The sequence below is a fragment of the Stegastes partitus genome, unplaced genomic scaffold, assembly GCF_000690725.1.
Source record: "Stegastes partitus isolate 25-593 unplaced genomic scaffold, Stegastes_partitus-1.0.2 Scaffold1394, whole genome shotgun sequence".
Lineage (NCBI taxonomy): Eukaryota > Metazoa > Chordata > Actinopteri > Pomacentridae > Stegastes > Stegastes partitus.
This window is the reverse complement of record NW_007579125.1, coordinates 174,469-190,604: the sequence shown is the minus strand read 5'-3', so window position 1 is coordinate 190,604 and position 16,136 is coordinate 174,469. Positions and strand designations below refer to the sequence as shown.

Here is a 16,136-nt window from a genome sequence, read left to right as displayed (position 1 = left end):
AGTGTCTCCACTGAACATTTACCTGTCCCTCTCTCCATGAAAAGAACTCTGGAGATCGGTAAAAAGTTGGTGCCGCTCAGCAGAAGCTCCTCGCCTCCTTCTACAGAGCAGGACGTGAGACTGACGGACTCGATGACGGGCAGCTCCTGAGCCGAACGCTGGGCTGCAGCACCGAGGAAAGACGAATGTAAGTAGTGCTGTTCTTACAAAGCTAATGCAGAGGAAGTACGTGCACAACTGGAAAATGTAGATAAATATTATATGAATGTCCATGAAAGTGCCACTCACAGCATTCGATGGGCAGAGAGGCGACCTGCAGGGCCAAGACCCGTCCAGGAGGACCTACAGGGGGCGCCAGAGGGAGGTGAGTCCGAAACACCAGACGGACACGAGTGTTTTTCCTCCCGACGTCCGTTTCTCCCTTCCTCAGCTCGATGTCCGAGTTCCTCAGTTTCAGAATCCCGGCACAGTCGATGCTGAGAAACACAAAATATTCCTTAAATTAGTGCTGGGCTGGTCATTTACTAGTTGTTAAGTGTCACATTCTTAACTGTCTCGCTTCACTCTGGTGCAACATCTGTGTATTTAAATGTGCAATATGAATATTTTGTGCATTTAAAAGACTCTGTTTTCTCTATATTTACAAGAGTATGTGCAATGTCAATGTTTTTATACATTTGGAATAACCCAGTGCAATATCACTGTTTCCCAACATTTAGAGGAATCTCTGCAATATCTAGATTTTTAGTAAATTAAAGAATTTGTATAGTATCGACAGTGTTTAGGTATATCTCTTGTTTATTTTACTTTTTTTTACTGATGTTTCCTGCGTTTCTGCTGATGTAACACTCCAAATTTCCCCACTGTGTCAATCATAAAACTTTTTCTAATCTCACTAGCCTGGTGGTTCTAAGCTGTGATTAAAAGTTATTCACAATTTCATCACTTCTACTAAAAAAAGCCGCAGTTTAAAGTCTTCATTATCTTATAAAAGTACAGACCTACAAAATCTGCTTAAAGTTTTAAAAGTTGATGCACTCATTATGCAGGAAATCACATCTTTGGTTGTGTTTTCACATAAACAGTATATCATTTTTAAAATTGAATCACAAAATACGGATCTGTAGCTTCAAACACAAACATTAGGCTGTTTTCTGCATAAGAAATATGAAAATGGAAACCCAGTTTTTGGAAAATACAGTGATAAAACTGGCACTGACAGATTGTTAAAGAAGTCTTCTCAAAGGCTATGAAGAATTAAAAAGCAGATTGAGCACTCCATAAACTGAAGATATAAAATACATTTTCTATTTCAAAATTATAATACGTCAAATATATGTAGTAGAGTGAAAAGTAAAATATTTTTCTCTACCGAGCAGTGGACTGAAAGTATAATTAAATACTGATACGTTATTGAACTGTCAGTATATATATTTAGTTAATTTGCACCACTTTGTTTTTCTGATTTAAAACTAGATACGAGGCTAAAATATCCTTGTTGTGTAGACATGAAGAGGAAACGTTTCCTCCGTCTCTGTCCGACTCACAGGGCCGTCATGTTGTTCTCAGGGTTCAGGGGGATGTCGAGCAGTTTGGTTCCCGCCTGGACGCTCTCGTGGCTGGCCGTGCCGACCATCTTCCCCGTCACCCTGAAGGAGAAAGAAACGTTTTAAAATCAAAGCTCTGTCAAAGATCTGTCAAAGCTGAACCCTGCTTCCTGATATAAGGATCACACAAAAATTGCGTCCCATATAAAACACTAATCTGACAGTTTCTCATTACAGCTTCTGAAAAGTAAAGATTTTCATGTTTTTAACTCATTATACGGCTTATATCTCCTTTATATTTTGTACTCAGTGCCACCTTGACTTCTGTGAATTCAATTTAACAGTCTTTTCTGGCATCTTCTATTTAATTTTTTTTTTTAAATGTGAGCATTAATCAGAACTCTGCATTAACACACATGCATATATTTAATTAAAATGTGTTTTTTAACATTTGATATTACATTATATTTCATTACGCTTCAATTTGTCTGACCTATAGTGTTAAAAGGTTTATCGATCACTAATAGTACATCCATCTATTCTAAACCTGTCAGACTTTAATTTTAGAGTTATCCATGTTTTTAGTAATTAGGAAAAATGTGTTGAGTGAACACTTCAAAAGATTCGCTGAACATTTTAGAGGATCCTGTGACTACAGCTATAAAGCTTTGTTATATTTTAAGACTTTTGAATGTAATATATCTCATTTTCAAATAATATTTTAATCGTTTTATACGTCCAACATGTTGATTGCCAGCATTAATGACCCATCGTCAGCTTTGTTTATTAACTGACTGATTGCATTTGTGTTTTGCTTTTGTGGAGCAGTGGCTCTAAATCTGTTCAGTCGTCTGTTTTAATTGCTGCAGAACATTTTTCCTTTTTGCTGTGAGCATCTCACTTCTGTCTCTCTTATTACGGTGTGCATGGTGACCAAAGTTTGCCTTTTTGGGGATTAATAAAGTTATTTTTCCTCATTTTACCGTATTGTATCGTATCATATATCTTATTTTATCTTATCTTATCTTGTCCATTAAAAGATCATGTACAAAGAATATGGAAAAGACATTTTCAACAGATCTGCCGCTGATGTCCCAAACTATCCTAAAGACGCCCTAGAATGCTAAATGTTCAGTAAATGTGTGGGCACACATTAAAGCAGATGCTTTGATATCTTCTATCGAGAGTTCATATGAATGTGTTCCCTCATACTGAGTGATTCCCTGTTTTCTGCATTAAGCTGCTGCTCTCATTCAGAGAAAAGCTTCACTGAGAACAACTAGTGCAAGAAATTTGCTGGACCAACAGTAGAAGCAGCTGGTGGTTCAGTTACGCAACGGTTAAACCACAGCGGTCAGATGATGTGTCCCATGAGCGTTGAGTCCCTTGAACATTAACTAAAACATGCATGGTTATAATAAACTTGTCACTAAAGAGAAACATACTGCAGCCCAGTACCTGTGTATCTGATAGAAGGGATGCGGTCTGATCGATCGGTCGTCAGCCGTTCCAACGAAAACCTGAAGCGACAGCGGCTTCCTCTCGGTGTATCCACACAGCTGCAGAGGGACACAGTGTGAGCAGTGACATCAAACTGTGACGAGGCACAACATGCGTCTTCAGACACGATCTCACCAAAATCTCAGCTTAAAATGAAACTACATTCAACATAAACACTCCTCAGAGATGTTAAAGTAGGATCAATATGTGCAGCATCACTAATAATGTGCTTCAGCAGCTGCAGGTTTGTGCTCCACCTTGACTACAGGATGTCCGGTCGGTGCAGCTTTCACGGCTCCCCTGCTGCCCTCCGTCTCGTAGTGGGCTCTGTGGTGTGGACGGGGCTGCACCTCGATACGCAGCTCATACTGGTCAAACTGGGACGGCAGCGGCCAGTCGAGCGGCGGCAGCGCGTTGGACCTGAAGGGTGTTAAATCAGACAGTTTTAGCTGCAGTGAATGTGGACAACCAGGGAGCAAAGCAGATGAACAACTGTTGGGGGTCGATCAGTATGTTGTTTTTTTTTACAGGATATCAGTAATCAAGGAGATTGATTACTGATATGCGAAACTGACAAACATTTGCAGCTGAAATGTAAATCCAGGTGTAAAATTTTGAATAGCAACATGAAACTTTTCCGTATTTATCCAGTGTTGACTGGATGTTATTCATGACGTACAACCATTTACAGTCAAATGTATTCATAACCTCCCATTAAAGAAGGAAAAAAAACAGCTGTCACTGAAATAAGCTGAAATTGACAAAAGTAATAATAAATCAAAGTTTAATGAAAATCGTGACATTGCTGCTTCAACAAAAATATATATAAAGCAAACAAGCATGACGAGACTGTAAACTAACATTTAGTTGAAGAACCCTTTGAGGGAATCACTGCAATCAAACGTTTTCTGTAACTCTCCATCAGACTTCTGCACCTGTTGACAGGTATTTAGATTTCTAATTTGTCCAGGACAGTTTTGTTTGTTTTCTTAAATTATTCTTTTCAACCACAATCCTAAAGCTTATTTCTCTAAATTCTAATTCAGCAAATTTAAATTTATTATTACTTTTTTTCAGTTTCTAGTTATCTGAGTGGATATTGAGAATTTTGCCTTTTCTTTAACAGAATAAAACTGAACGACTGTAGACGGTGCTGTGAATGGGACACTGCTACAGAGTGGAGAGAGACAGCTGCATCAGCGCTGAAGTAGCACATATTCATTTATTTTATTGAGTTTGAAAAAAAAAAACCTGATCCCGTATTTGATCCCTGATGGCTGTATTGCAGCCAAATAATGAGATTTAAATATAACTTACACATGAAAGCACAATGAGGGCAAAACAGAAGTACAGCACACGAAAGAAGTTTTAGTCATCTGGATGAATGAATGATGGTTAAAGCTGGGGTAGGCAGGATTTTTTTGCGGCATCATTTGGCAAAAATTCTCCAATAACCTCTTCTGAATATTGCAATATAAGTGATATGAGAAAAAAATAGACTTCTTGCCTCTGTTGTCAAGCATCAGAAAATGTATCCCATGATGGGACAGTTTAGCCAATCAGAGGTCTTTTCAGTGAGAGGGTGTCATTGTTATTTATTGGCTGTTTTACAAATACAAACGAGCCTGCACATCCCCTCACATGGTTAAAAAGCCTGATTCATCCAGCAGGAGAGTTGTTTTTCCAGCACTGGCAACAACTTTCTATTCTGCAAAGTAAAACAAAAACAGATTCTAAAAGAGAGTCTGACAATAAATGCAGTGACGCAAGTGTCAGTGAAGAGTTTCAGAGATGGAGAGAACTTCATGATTGCATCCGCCTAAGTTTGTGTTCCCAGTTTCATTTTCCTCCCCTGGACAGGTAAACTGCTGTCGTGTCAAAGAGCTTTGCATGCACACAGGTCTGAAAAGAAAACAGGTAAACGGTAAATCTCATAGAAATGCTGCTGTACAAAAACACTGGGATCACGACTGGAAAACTTAAATGATAGCAGGTCCATTCATCCTTGTTGAAGCAGCATCACTAGATTAGCGTTGCATGCCCTTTAGAAGCACATGTATATTACTGTGCTCATAAGAAGAAGTTTAGGACAGAGAGGGGAAAACTATAAGGGAAAGCTCAAATTCTTGCTTTTATTTTGTGTTTCCAGATTTTTGTCTACTGTAGCTTTAATTCTATTAGATTTGAATTTGTGTGTAAGCTTATGCATACAGTGTGTCCACATCCGCTGTAAAATATCCATTCACGTAGGCTCAAAAAGTCCAGGAACAGACACAGTGGAACAGAGTCTAGACCGTGAATAACTTTCCTCAAGAGCCCCCTCTAATGAGCATCAAGTTGTGAAAAGTTAACATGTCCATATGGTGTTTTTTGAAATGTTGAAAGACACATTATGAGTGAAATAAGCTGTAATGGTTGAGCGTTTACACCTTGAGACAGTAGCCATGACGGTCCTAAAAACACAGATTTCACAGAGTTTAATATGTAACAAACCAAAAAAAAAACCCAATCCTGTCAACTTAGAGAAGGGGGCTTTCAGTATCATTCTTCTTCTTCACAATCTGCTTCCAATCAGAACGTGTACAGCTGAGTTACTCTAATATTACAAACTGTCACCATCAAGTGGTGTTACAGTGTTTGAGCACAGTTGTAGGTGAGCTGGTGTGCTCGAGCTGCAGCTACTGTGGAGAGGTGGTTGGAGAAAGAGGCAGTCTCTTCATAGACCTGCACTTTCTATTGGAAACAACATGCGGAGTTACACTGAAACCATTTTATGACAGGAATTGATTATCTTAAAGGGAAAACAACTACATTTGATACACAAAGATGAGTCTTTAGGAGTTGAATCAATGACCAGAGAGTGGCTTTAAAGTCAGATTGGTTTTAATACAGCGTACTGCATGTGACAGCAGATACTTCTGACGAACACAATCAATACTGGGAAGTGAACCAGCAGCCAACTGAGATCAGTTAAAAGCACAGCAGAAAAGAGCACAGTGAAATGAACGGTAGATGGTGACAGAAGCTTGATGTAGTTTGTTGCAATAAAAGAAAAATCTCTTGTCTGTGGCAGAGCAGGTTTTTATAAATGTAAATGTTGCAAAGCAGCTGATATGATATCCATAAAATTACTTGGAATCTTAAGTTCTGTGAAATAAAAAAAGGAAACAGTGGAATTGAAAGGCTTGTACTGGAAAAAGTTGCAAGCATGATTTTCCCTTTTACCCCAATTTCCTGCAACCGCTCGACTCCACGTCAAAACAGCCACAGAGAATTAAAACTGAGAACCACAACTACTGGAAAGCAACTGTCACCAAAATATGACTGGCATGAAGAAAAAATGGACGATTCAAAACAGAGAAAAATAAGATGTTAGGTCTGCTACGTTTATTCTTTAGTGAGAGTTTGGATCGAGCTTTTAATGCCAATACAAGTGCCAGTGTTTCCCTTTTTCATTTTGGGCTTTGTTTTTCTTGTTCAATCTTATTTTTAGTGACAAAATCTTTACTAACTCTGTTCCCTCATTGGTCGGTCCTGTCAGGATGGTTTGCAAACGGTCAGCGGAGCAGATTTTGAAGTCAAAGTTCACCAAAGCTGAACTTTATTCACAGAGAAACAGATTTCTGTTTTAAATGCTGAAATGATCAAGATTTTGGTTTCATGCCCTTGTTTGCATTTACAAACAAGTGACTTTCATCAATTGCGTCTTTTCAGAAAAATAGCATTTCAAAAAACGTTAACTTTGCCTCTGGAAAAGTTGAAGACAAGTTTCTGAAAAGATGCATCTTCAAAAAGTAACGTGTGTTTTTCTGTTATTTTGTAGTTTGAGTAAAACTTTTAACGTGATTTCTTCTTGCTTTGAACGTTATTTACATGCGTTTGTGTGTCCTTGCCTGAACAGAGGGCTGTGGGCGCTGGCTCTGGTTCTTCCCCAGGCCAGAGCAGGGGGCACAGAGAGGTAGTCCATGCCCAGCGAGGGGGGCTCCCTCCTGGGTTGCTGGGTCTCTGGCAGCTGGCCTGGAGCCTGCTCCTGATCCACCTCCCTGGGAGACAACTGGAACGCAGAAAGTCCACCACTTCAGTGCGATGCTGCTACTTCCATAACATCATAGAAACACCACAACACTGATCTTGATCTTTACCTGCTCTAATGACGTCTTCCTGGTTTTCTGCGGGATGCTGAGCTCACAGCTGCTGGGCGGAGCTTGGGACTGAGGGCTGGACTCTCCTCCCTCCAGGTTGCAGCCCTGCAGCTCCTCCGAGTAGCTGCCTCTCCGCGAAGTACAAGGAGAGGCCAGCGGGGAGTTTCTACGCTTCTTACCACCGGGGGAAGTCGGCCTGGACGATGGCGAAAGCCCGAAATTGATGGCGGCCTCGTTGAGCTCCTCCTCCTCAACCAGCAGGGAGTCGCAGCTGGAGGCGGGGCTGAGCCAACCCCGGGAGGAGGGGCTGGAGGCGGGGCTGGGGCTGAGCGAGCCGGGGCATCTGTCCCGGTAAGAAAAGGGGTCCAGCAGGGGGAGGTAGAGGCGCTCCCTGTCCCACCCGCCGCTGCTGCTCATGTCCCAGTAGCTAGAGATGGTGGGCGCCGACTCGTCCTCAGGCGAGATGGTGGTGATCTGGATGCTGGGACACTCGACCACGCGAGACTCTGAAACCTGCAGCGAAGACGAAAGCAAGCAAAGGGATACTTTACTTCCTTAGCTGTGTCACAGAAAATAAAACATTTAACAAGTAATTTAAGACATTTGTCTGTCGTCATGTAAAAATCTGCTGCTTTTTATTGGAAACCTTTAAATTTTAACTGTCAAGTCACCATTATTGATATATTATTTATATTGCACATTTAAAACAGTACGCTTTGAGCCAAACTGCTTTCCAATAGAGAAAGAAAGTGTGACAAATTTACCTACCAAATTAAAATATTAAGGTTGAGATGCTACAATAATGTCGACACAAGCAATGAGAAGATAAAACTGAAGGCACACCAGATTAAAAATCCTAATGTTTAACTGCAAATAAAACATATCACAGGTTGCAGACATTCCACACTCATTTTAGTGGCTAAAACCTGACTCTTACTCTATGAACAAAATCTACCAAACTGAGCATTTAGCAGCTTTTATATTTTGTCAACATAATGTCGTATTTATGTGGCAATGCAAGTGTGAACTCTTGGTGCACACATGACACTGATTTTCACTTGGGTCACCCACTGGACAGCAGTCCTTTTCATGCAAAAAAATCCTCAGATGATTTTCACAACTCCTCCGAAGCATGCTCAATTCAGATCTTTCATGTTAATTTTTAATATTCAACCCACAACAGTACTGCTACATGTTTCAGCAGCGGTCTTGTAAACATTTCAAACCCAGTAAACAAGCAGCCGAACGTGCAAAAAAATTTAACAAACTGCCCAACAACAGCATAACACAACAAATAAAAGCAAACAATGTGTTCACCATGTGGATTATCAAAACCAAGCAGCTGCAAATGATGTGCGTTCATTGACTAAAACCACTGGTTGCCTGAAAACTGAAAAATCAACCTAGTGGTCCAAACACTTGAATGGGTGCGAGTTTGGAAAATGTTTAAAGTCGACATAACATTTAAAAACTGTGCGTTAATTAGCTGAGTTTGAGCAGAAATAAACACTTGTGTCATAACTGTGATAATGTGCATCATAATCTGAGGTTAGTGGTTTAAAACAAGCAAAAAGTGTCCTTAAAGCAGGGGAACATTATGCTTTGTCCACTAGGTTGCAGCAGAAACAAGTCAAAATGATAAATAGAACAGCAGTTATAGAGCAACATCAACATCATCTGAGGTCCTGTTTCTGTCCACCTGTTCAATCTAACACAATGATTTCCTCTCTTTTTGCTCTGTTTTTGGTCTCCACCTCTTGAGGGAAATATTTGGCTCATTAGCTGCTAAAGGCTTCACGATGCAGCTAGTTTCTAATTATATCTGTCCAGTGTGTGGTGCAGAGTAGTTTGTATGCAGTCGGATCAAGTTGGTTTTATTTAAATGGCCCAAAATAATATTGCCTTGAGGGCCTTTGCAAACTGTATACCATGTGGCAACCTCCGTCTGGATAAGGAAGTCCTCTCCAAGAAAACAGAATAAAGAAACCTCAGGAAAAGCTGTATAGAGGGTGGATCCCTCTTCCAAAACAGACAGATATGCAATAGATGTGTGTACGCAAAAGCATACATAGAGAATCAATATGACAAACATATGAATGTAACATACCAACCAACTTCCATACCGACAGAAGAGATGCCTGCTGTGCAGTGGTTGAAAACTACAAAACTGCAGCTAAACAAAGACCAGGTTTACATGGAGGTGACACGTCTCTATCGGTTTGCTTTGTACTTTGATGTAGAAATATCAATTATAGCTGTTTTTTTAAACAAAATTTTGATTTGCTTTCGTTCAAACTGCAGATTACAACAAACTTGTAAGCAGGTCGTCTCACCTGTACGGAGCGCGCCGGCAGACTCTCGTAGGTTCCACTAAACTCTCTGATTGGAGCCCTTCGAGGAGGCGGGGAATGCATCCCTGCCCTCTGATTGGACGAAGGAGGCGGGCTCGGGATGCTGATGGAGTGTCCTGCATGAGTGGCAGCCAGGTGGTTGTCTGTAACTGAAAATAAATAAATGTCAGTAAGGAAACCAGATCTGATTTAGAACATGACTTGGCAAACACACACGATGTTCCTGTTGGTGAAAGTTGGACTTCATAGCTAAAAAAAATGCTCATAACAAATGCGGCTAATGAAGAGTTTACAGCTTGTTAATTTTTCTAATACACACCTTTACTTCCACATGGCAACAATTTGTCATCTGGCTGCTTTCTAGCAGAAAATTGCATGTTCTTCCGCTTTGTACAAACATGATTTCTTTTTATATCACATGTTGTGGTTTTTGGGGGTCATGTGACCTCACATTAATCTTTTCTCTCAACCGCACAGTGACAGTTCTTTTACATCTGGCATGAGAAAGAGTCATTAGATGGCCATCAAAATATTGTAAACACAATTTGTGGCCAGTAAAGATTCATTTTTTATCATCAGCACGCCCTCTATCATTCGTTGCACATCAGTTTTCCTTGATTTACTGTAATTACTGCCATGTGGAAAATGCACACACTGGGACTTTTTTCTCAGTTGAATTCTTTGAAGTAAGTGCTGCTTTTTGTCACTTTCATGAAATGGAGAAGTTTGATATTTTGAGAAAATGTGAAGCGGCACCCAACAGTCGATTAGCTTAGCTTAGCATAAGGTCTAGAAACGGCTAGCCACACCTGCCGGTTTGACATGTGAGGTCACTTCAGGTCGCCTCCAATGCTCATTAATTACCATATTATCTCTCATCTATTTTGCATGAAAATCAGAGTCAAAAAAATAGCACATTGTAGGTTTATGCTAGCTGTTTACATCTGTTTCCAGTCTTTATGCTAAGCTAAGCTAACAGGCGGTGAATTGTAATTTTAACTGGCAGCTATCAGCAAGAAAACATATCAGTGTCTTTCCTACAACATCCAACTGTTCCTGTTCATTTTAAATTTGCTAGTGTGATTTTTTTTTCTCTGTCTTAGTCTTTATCTAGTCAATTCTTTTTAACACAAATAATAAATGGTAAATGCTAACTTCAATACTGTTTTACGAAATATCAACCCAGATGACCATATAAATAAAAATGTGAACAAAAGGATAACCCCAAAATCATCCAGTGAATTTAAAAGGCATGTGTTCTTTTTAAAAAATAAATCACCAAAATTAGAAGCTATGAAAAGAAATTGAATCATTGGATTTTCAACTTTCCAGTAACCCATGAAATACTCATGTGTGATGTATAATCTGTCAGAAAAAAATTTCCAAAACTGAGCTACAAAACGAGATATTACATCAAAATCCTTCCACTCTACATGTCTTATTCAAATAATTAATCGCCAAAAATAACCATTTTCAGTAACCAGATTCCGAAAAAAAAGGAAAAAGAAGAAGAAGAAAAAAAAGAAAATTCTGGATTACTGGCACACTCAAAAATTCACAACTGACTCAGCTGTGATCAAAAGTCATGTGACTAAAAGTTCAGTGACTTTTCAGCTGAACTGCAGCTAGTGTTTATATAGATGCACATGCAAGACAAGTATGGAGGCAAATTTAAAAAGCAAGTGGTAAAATATCTATAGCATGACGAAACTCCATTTTTTCCCTTAATATTTTTAACACTTGTGGGCACTTGAAAAATGGTGTACATGCTAATTCTAGTTGTTTTTTTTCCTCCATTTTTGTTAAATAAATTTTTAAAAAATTAACATTTTCTTTTTCTTTATATGATTTATGGCATCACAATTGTGTCACACTGCACAAGAAACATTTTTTATTTATATTTTTGAGTTCCCTATACTTCCAGACATGCTTGTACTGTTTTCATGGAGGTGTAGGACTTTAAATTGAAGTGAAAAACAAGCCCACAGTTAGTAAAAATGTGACAGCAGGAGCAAAAAAAAACACCCAGACACTGCTCCAGATTCAAAGGGTTAAAGCAGGATTTGGTTTTATAATCAGTAATCACTCCTGGCAAGGATTTATTAAACACCCTCCTACACTTTTAACTCTGCTTTTGAACCATTTCAGTACATTTTTGTGTGTTTTATAGTCATAAATTCTGCAGTAAATGGTGAAATGGAAATTCTAACCAAATCCTGGAGTTTGCTTTTGGCTCATTTATCCAAACTAAGAACCACACACCCGTTTCTGCTGCTAGCCTTGACAGTTAACATAATAATTGTTTTGTTTTTTTTTCACGAGCTCTACAAAACTTTCGCCAAACAGCCACCCGGGCGAGGACACAACCCCTCAAGGCCGCAGCCCTCATCCCAACATTTCCCCAGCACGGTTCGGTCGGGCCTCGACGCGGAGCCAAACAGTAGTTACTCTGTAATGAACGAGGCTCCAGCCGTTGCTCTGCAGTGGCGGCGGGCCATGCAGGCAATTTTTTTTGGGCAACACACAACAGCAACTGCCAACAAATTAAGACTTTGGGGTGAAAAAAAATCTCTTCAAATGTTTCCTGGCAACAAAAAATATTTCCAAGTGATTAAAGCTGCAGTGCTGAGGCAACTCTTCTGCTGGTGGGTGTTTTTTTTTTTTTTTGTTCACATGAAACGGTGATTTAGATGTTTGTGTGCAGACCAGCAGAGAGGTTTATGAGCCACGAAAACTTACCTAACACTTAATGACCACAAAAAAGCTGATCTTATGTCTAAAAGATCTAATATACTTTCATGTGTAAGTCAGTGTCCTGACCTGAACCCCAAAAAATGCAACGTTTACACCTAAACTGTAGGTCAGGGCCCCTATGAGTGAGAAAGGAAAGCAGAAAAGGCGACAAAATTAGCAGACGTTTTGCTATTGCTACTTGTTTTTTCCTCTTAAATACATTGCATGTGCCCTATAGCTATTTGTCAACGTGTATATATATTGCATACAGATGAGCAGAAAACTGTATTATTGCCTGAAGTCATTGAAGGCAATCAGTTGTTTTCCGAAGCCTAATCCTCAGATCTAACATCCTAAAATATTTCATCCTGCCCTGAGATGAAGCTTTCGCAACGAGCCATCGTCATCCAGAGATGTTTAACGCAATTAGAAACCAGAATAAACATAATCAAGTCACAAAATTGCGTTCGTTTTTTTAATGTTTTTTCCACTCTTTGTTCCTTTTGTTATCTTGCAAATTAACAGATCATTTTAATTTCCAACTAAATTTACAAGATAGCTACTAAACACAGCTGCATTCTCCTGGAAATCCTGACCTACTTAGCACACTGTCTCAAAGTACCTATATTTTTGTTTTTTTTTTTACTAATATGAAAAGCATCAAAAGACGTGATCAGTTTGCTGCTTGCTTAGGTAAAGCCTCATCTGCACTCCAAATATACTTCACTACTTAATCTTGTATCCTGACATGAACCTCACGCAAGGAATGATAATTAGATCTTCCCAACCTGGTTTCAGCAGTTGAAATATAAACGTGCAGCCTCATGAGATAATCATCGAAGGCATAAATACACATTTCTGCTACACAAAGCAATGTTTACTTTTCAGATTCTCCTCAAATAGTTCCTGTTTTCCCTCAAAATAGTTCAAATTAATAGTGAATTTTCCCTCAATGGGTGTTTTTTTTATCATCTGTGATATAAAAATGCAATAAATTAGAAATTATGGTTAAGCAAGTAAAAAAAAAGACATATTTCTGCTACACAAAACTATCGTTATTTCTTTTCACTTTTCTTTGTTTCTCAAACTTAATAGGGAAGTTAGCACATTCAGTTCTCCTCTTAAAACTGTTTATGATACAAATCATTCAGATGTATGAGTCAGTTTTATGGGAAGTCTCATATAAAGTCTAACAGACCAAAAATACTTGTGATTGTGGGGAGTATAATGACTAACAAAATGTGATTTTTACATCAGTGGCTCCCAAATTGGGGTCAGCGTCCACTCAAGAGGTCACAAAACAGATCCAAGCGGTCATTATATGAGCATGAAAGTACTTTTCCCACACCGAATTGTGTTTCCTTTATCAGAATGTTCTCTATAAACACTAGATAACACTTTACTGTGAAACATCTGTAGTAAATCTAATTCATCTTTCTGCTTTTGTGAAGGCAGTTGTTGGATTCAATTATCATGAATTTGCACTTTGTCCCTTTAAACTGGCATCGTTCACATAATTTCACTTTAATTTCTGATTTCAGAAGTGAACATTGGGTTTACTGCTTACACAGGAGTGTGCAGCACGTCATGGCGTCCACGTTTCTTCAAATTTTTCTGCTGCAACTCAACTACTGTCTTCTTCAGGCAGGGTTACAGAGAAATGGAAAGAGCTGTACGTCTAATGGCAAAATCACGTTGTACATTTTACGCTTGTGTAAAGTGAACGATTGAGTTGGAGAAATTGGAAACTTCAAGTTGACTTTCTTTCAAATTAAGTCGCAGCATCTGAGAGGAACCAAATCATTAAAGTACATCTAGCTTCAAAACAGTGGCATCGAAATATTTTAAAACTTAATTAGCGTCAACTATCGTTAATAGAATATGCCACCACGGTTTTCATAAATGCACCTGCAAATACCATTTTTTGGTTGCACATATTTGCACATTTCTTACTGTACTTTTAAAAAACGTCTTCATGTGCGAATGCAGACAAAATTCCTGATTAATTTCACTGTACACTTTGCAATAACAATAAATTAAGTCTATTCTATAAACTTCATTCAATTGCGTGTTACTACATGAAGCAATCTGTCAACGTTGGTCCAACAATTCCATTTTTTTCAGAGTTTAACACAAACACTGACCTCATAAAACAGGCGGCAGTCATGACACGACATTAAATTTAGATTTTTAAAATCAGTTTCAGAGTGTGATTCATGGCGGTTGCCGTAAATAGAATTCATTTAGAAAGGAACGCAGTGTCGACTGCACCACAACAACCTTTGGATTTCTTGTTAAATGACTCCAACTACACTTTAACCAGCTAAACATGGGCTACAGATTGTACCTTTGGGAAAAATAAATCACTGTTTTTCAGCAGATATCTTGAGAAATCGCTCTATTTGGCCTCGTCGAGCATCTCAGACTAACTTTTTAGTTGGATCTGGGTGACAAGTCAAAACTTCTTGTATTCAGAAGCCAAAAAAGTTGTGTTACACTGACATGCTACATGACTACATGTATGGAAATCCAGGAGCGATGCAAAGGTCAGCCCGTGTAAGAGTTTGCCTGCTGAAATGTAAAACAACTAACAAATAAACAGAACAACTTATCACCCAAAGTGAAGAAATGCTCTGTTGTTTCTCCTGCAGTTCACTTTCATGCCTTGGGTGTGGTGATACAACTGTATGCCAGTGTGGGCGGGAAACAAATGAGTGCATGTGAGGATGTGAGGTGTGCATGTGTGAGAGAGTGGAGGTAAAAAAAAAAAAAAAATGAGGGAGATGAAGGGGTGAGTGAAACAGGGAGGGAGGGAGGTGTGTATGTGGTGCGTGTTCAGTACACAGAGGTTGAGGTTCCTCCCCAGATGGCAGCTGTTAACTTCACTCACACGCACAGCTGATTGGAAACACATTGAGTCTGGGGCTGCACGCACACATGCACAAACACACAAATGCACTCGGGATACAGCGAGATATGCACGCAAACGCAAAACAAACACACAAGTGAAAAATATGCAGAAGCAGGCACGCACACTTCACATAACATGAAGGCCCTCCATCACCACAGAGACGCACGCATTCCCATGCATTAAAACCTATATCGTCATGTTTAATTTAACACTTTCATCCACTCAAAGAAGGAGTCTAACCCAGGCTGCTGGAATCCAGGTGCAGCAGGGCGCCCTCGCTTTCCTCCCTGGCCACGGAGCTCTCCGGCTCGGTTGTGCGCACCGGGGACGGCCCCTGGCTCTGGCGCGGCGGCGGATCCTCCTCAAACACCAGCTTGAACTCGAACTCGCCCTCCTCCCAGCCCGAGCCCGGCGCGGCCCCCATCGCCCTCCGGCAGGATACAGGGACGCTGATACAATCTTATCTCCCCTGCCTCGGACACGGCGACTTTTAATGTCCTTGATGCGCAAAAAAAAAGAGGAGAAACTTTCACGAAGATATTCCCAAAAACTTCCTCCTATGCGTGCGTGTCATTGCGCAAATATTCCTCATCTTGGAAAGGCTTTGCTCCGGCAACTTTTCCACTGCTTCTTGCTCGGGGGTTTTTGCAAGTTTCTCAGACTTGATGCCTTTGAAATTCGCTCTGGAGAATTCACTTCTTCTTCTTCTTCTTCTTCTTCCCCCAAACACAGTCAGCTCTTTCATTCTCGCTCCATCGCCATCCCTGTAGCTTCTTCTTCCCCGTTTAAGACGCACAGAGAGCGAGAGAGAGAAAGGGGTGAAAAAAAAGTTTATCAAATATTTTTGTCGTCCTTTACCCTTAATTGCCTTTGGGTGGGTTTCCCAGCTCCAGTTGGTCCGTTACTCCTTCCCCATAGGGCCTCATGGGTGTCAGTCATGAATCCCCCCTGC

The 16,136-nt window shown here is 39.9% G+C and overlaps 1 protein-coding gene across 1 annotated transcript; it reads right to left on the bottom strand.

Annotated features, from left to right (window-relative positions):
- Window positions 1-22: 22 nt before the first annotated feature.
- On the bottom strand, window positions 23-15,967 carry nfatc4 (nuclear factor of activated T cells 4; the record flags this gene model as incomplete). Its single annotated transcript, XM_008299239.1, has 9 exons — window positions 15,425-15,967; window positions 9,523-9,689; window positions 7,190-7,702; window positions 6,941-7,101; window positions 3,305-3,467; window positions 3,006-3,106; window positions 1,548-1,649; window positions 289-476; window positions 23-163 (listed from the first exon to the last, which is right to left on the bottom strand). Coding segments are annotated over exons 1-9 (1,720 nt in total), but the record flags the coding sequence as incomplete, so codon positions are not given.
- Between the last annotated feature and the right edge of the window lie 169 nt (window positions 15,968-16,136).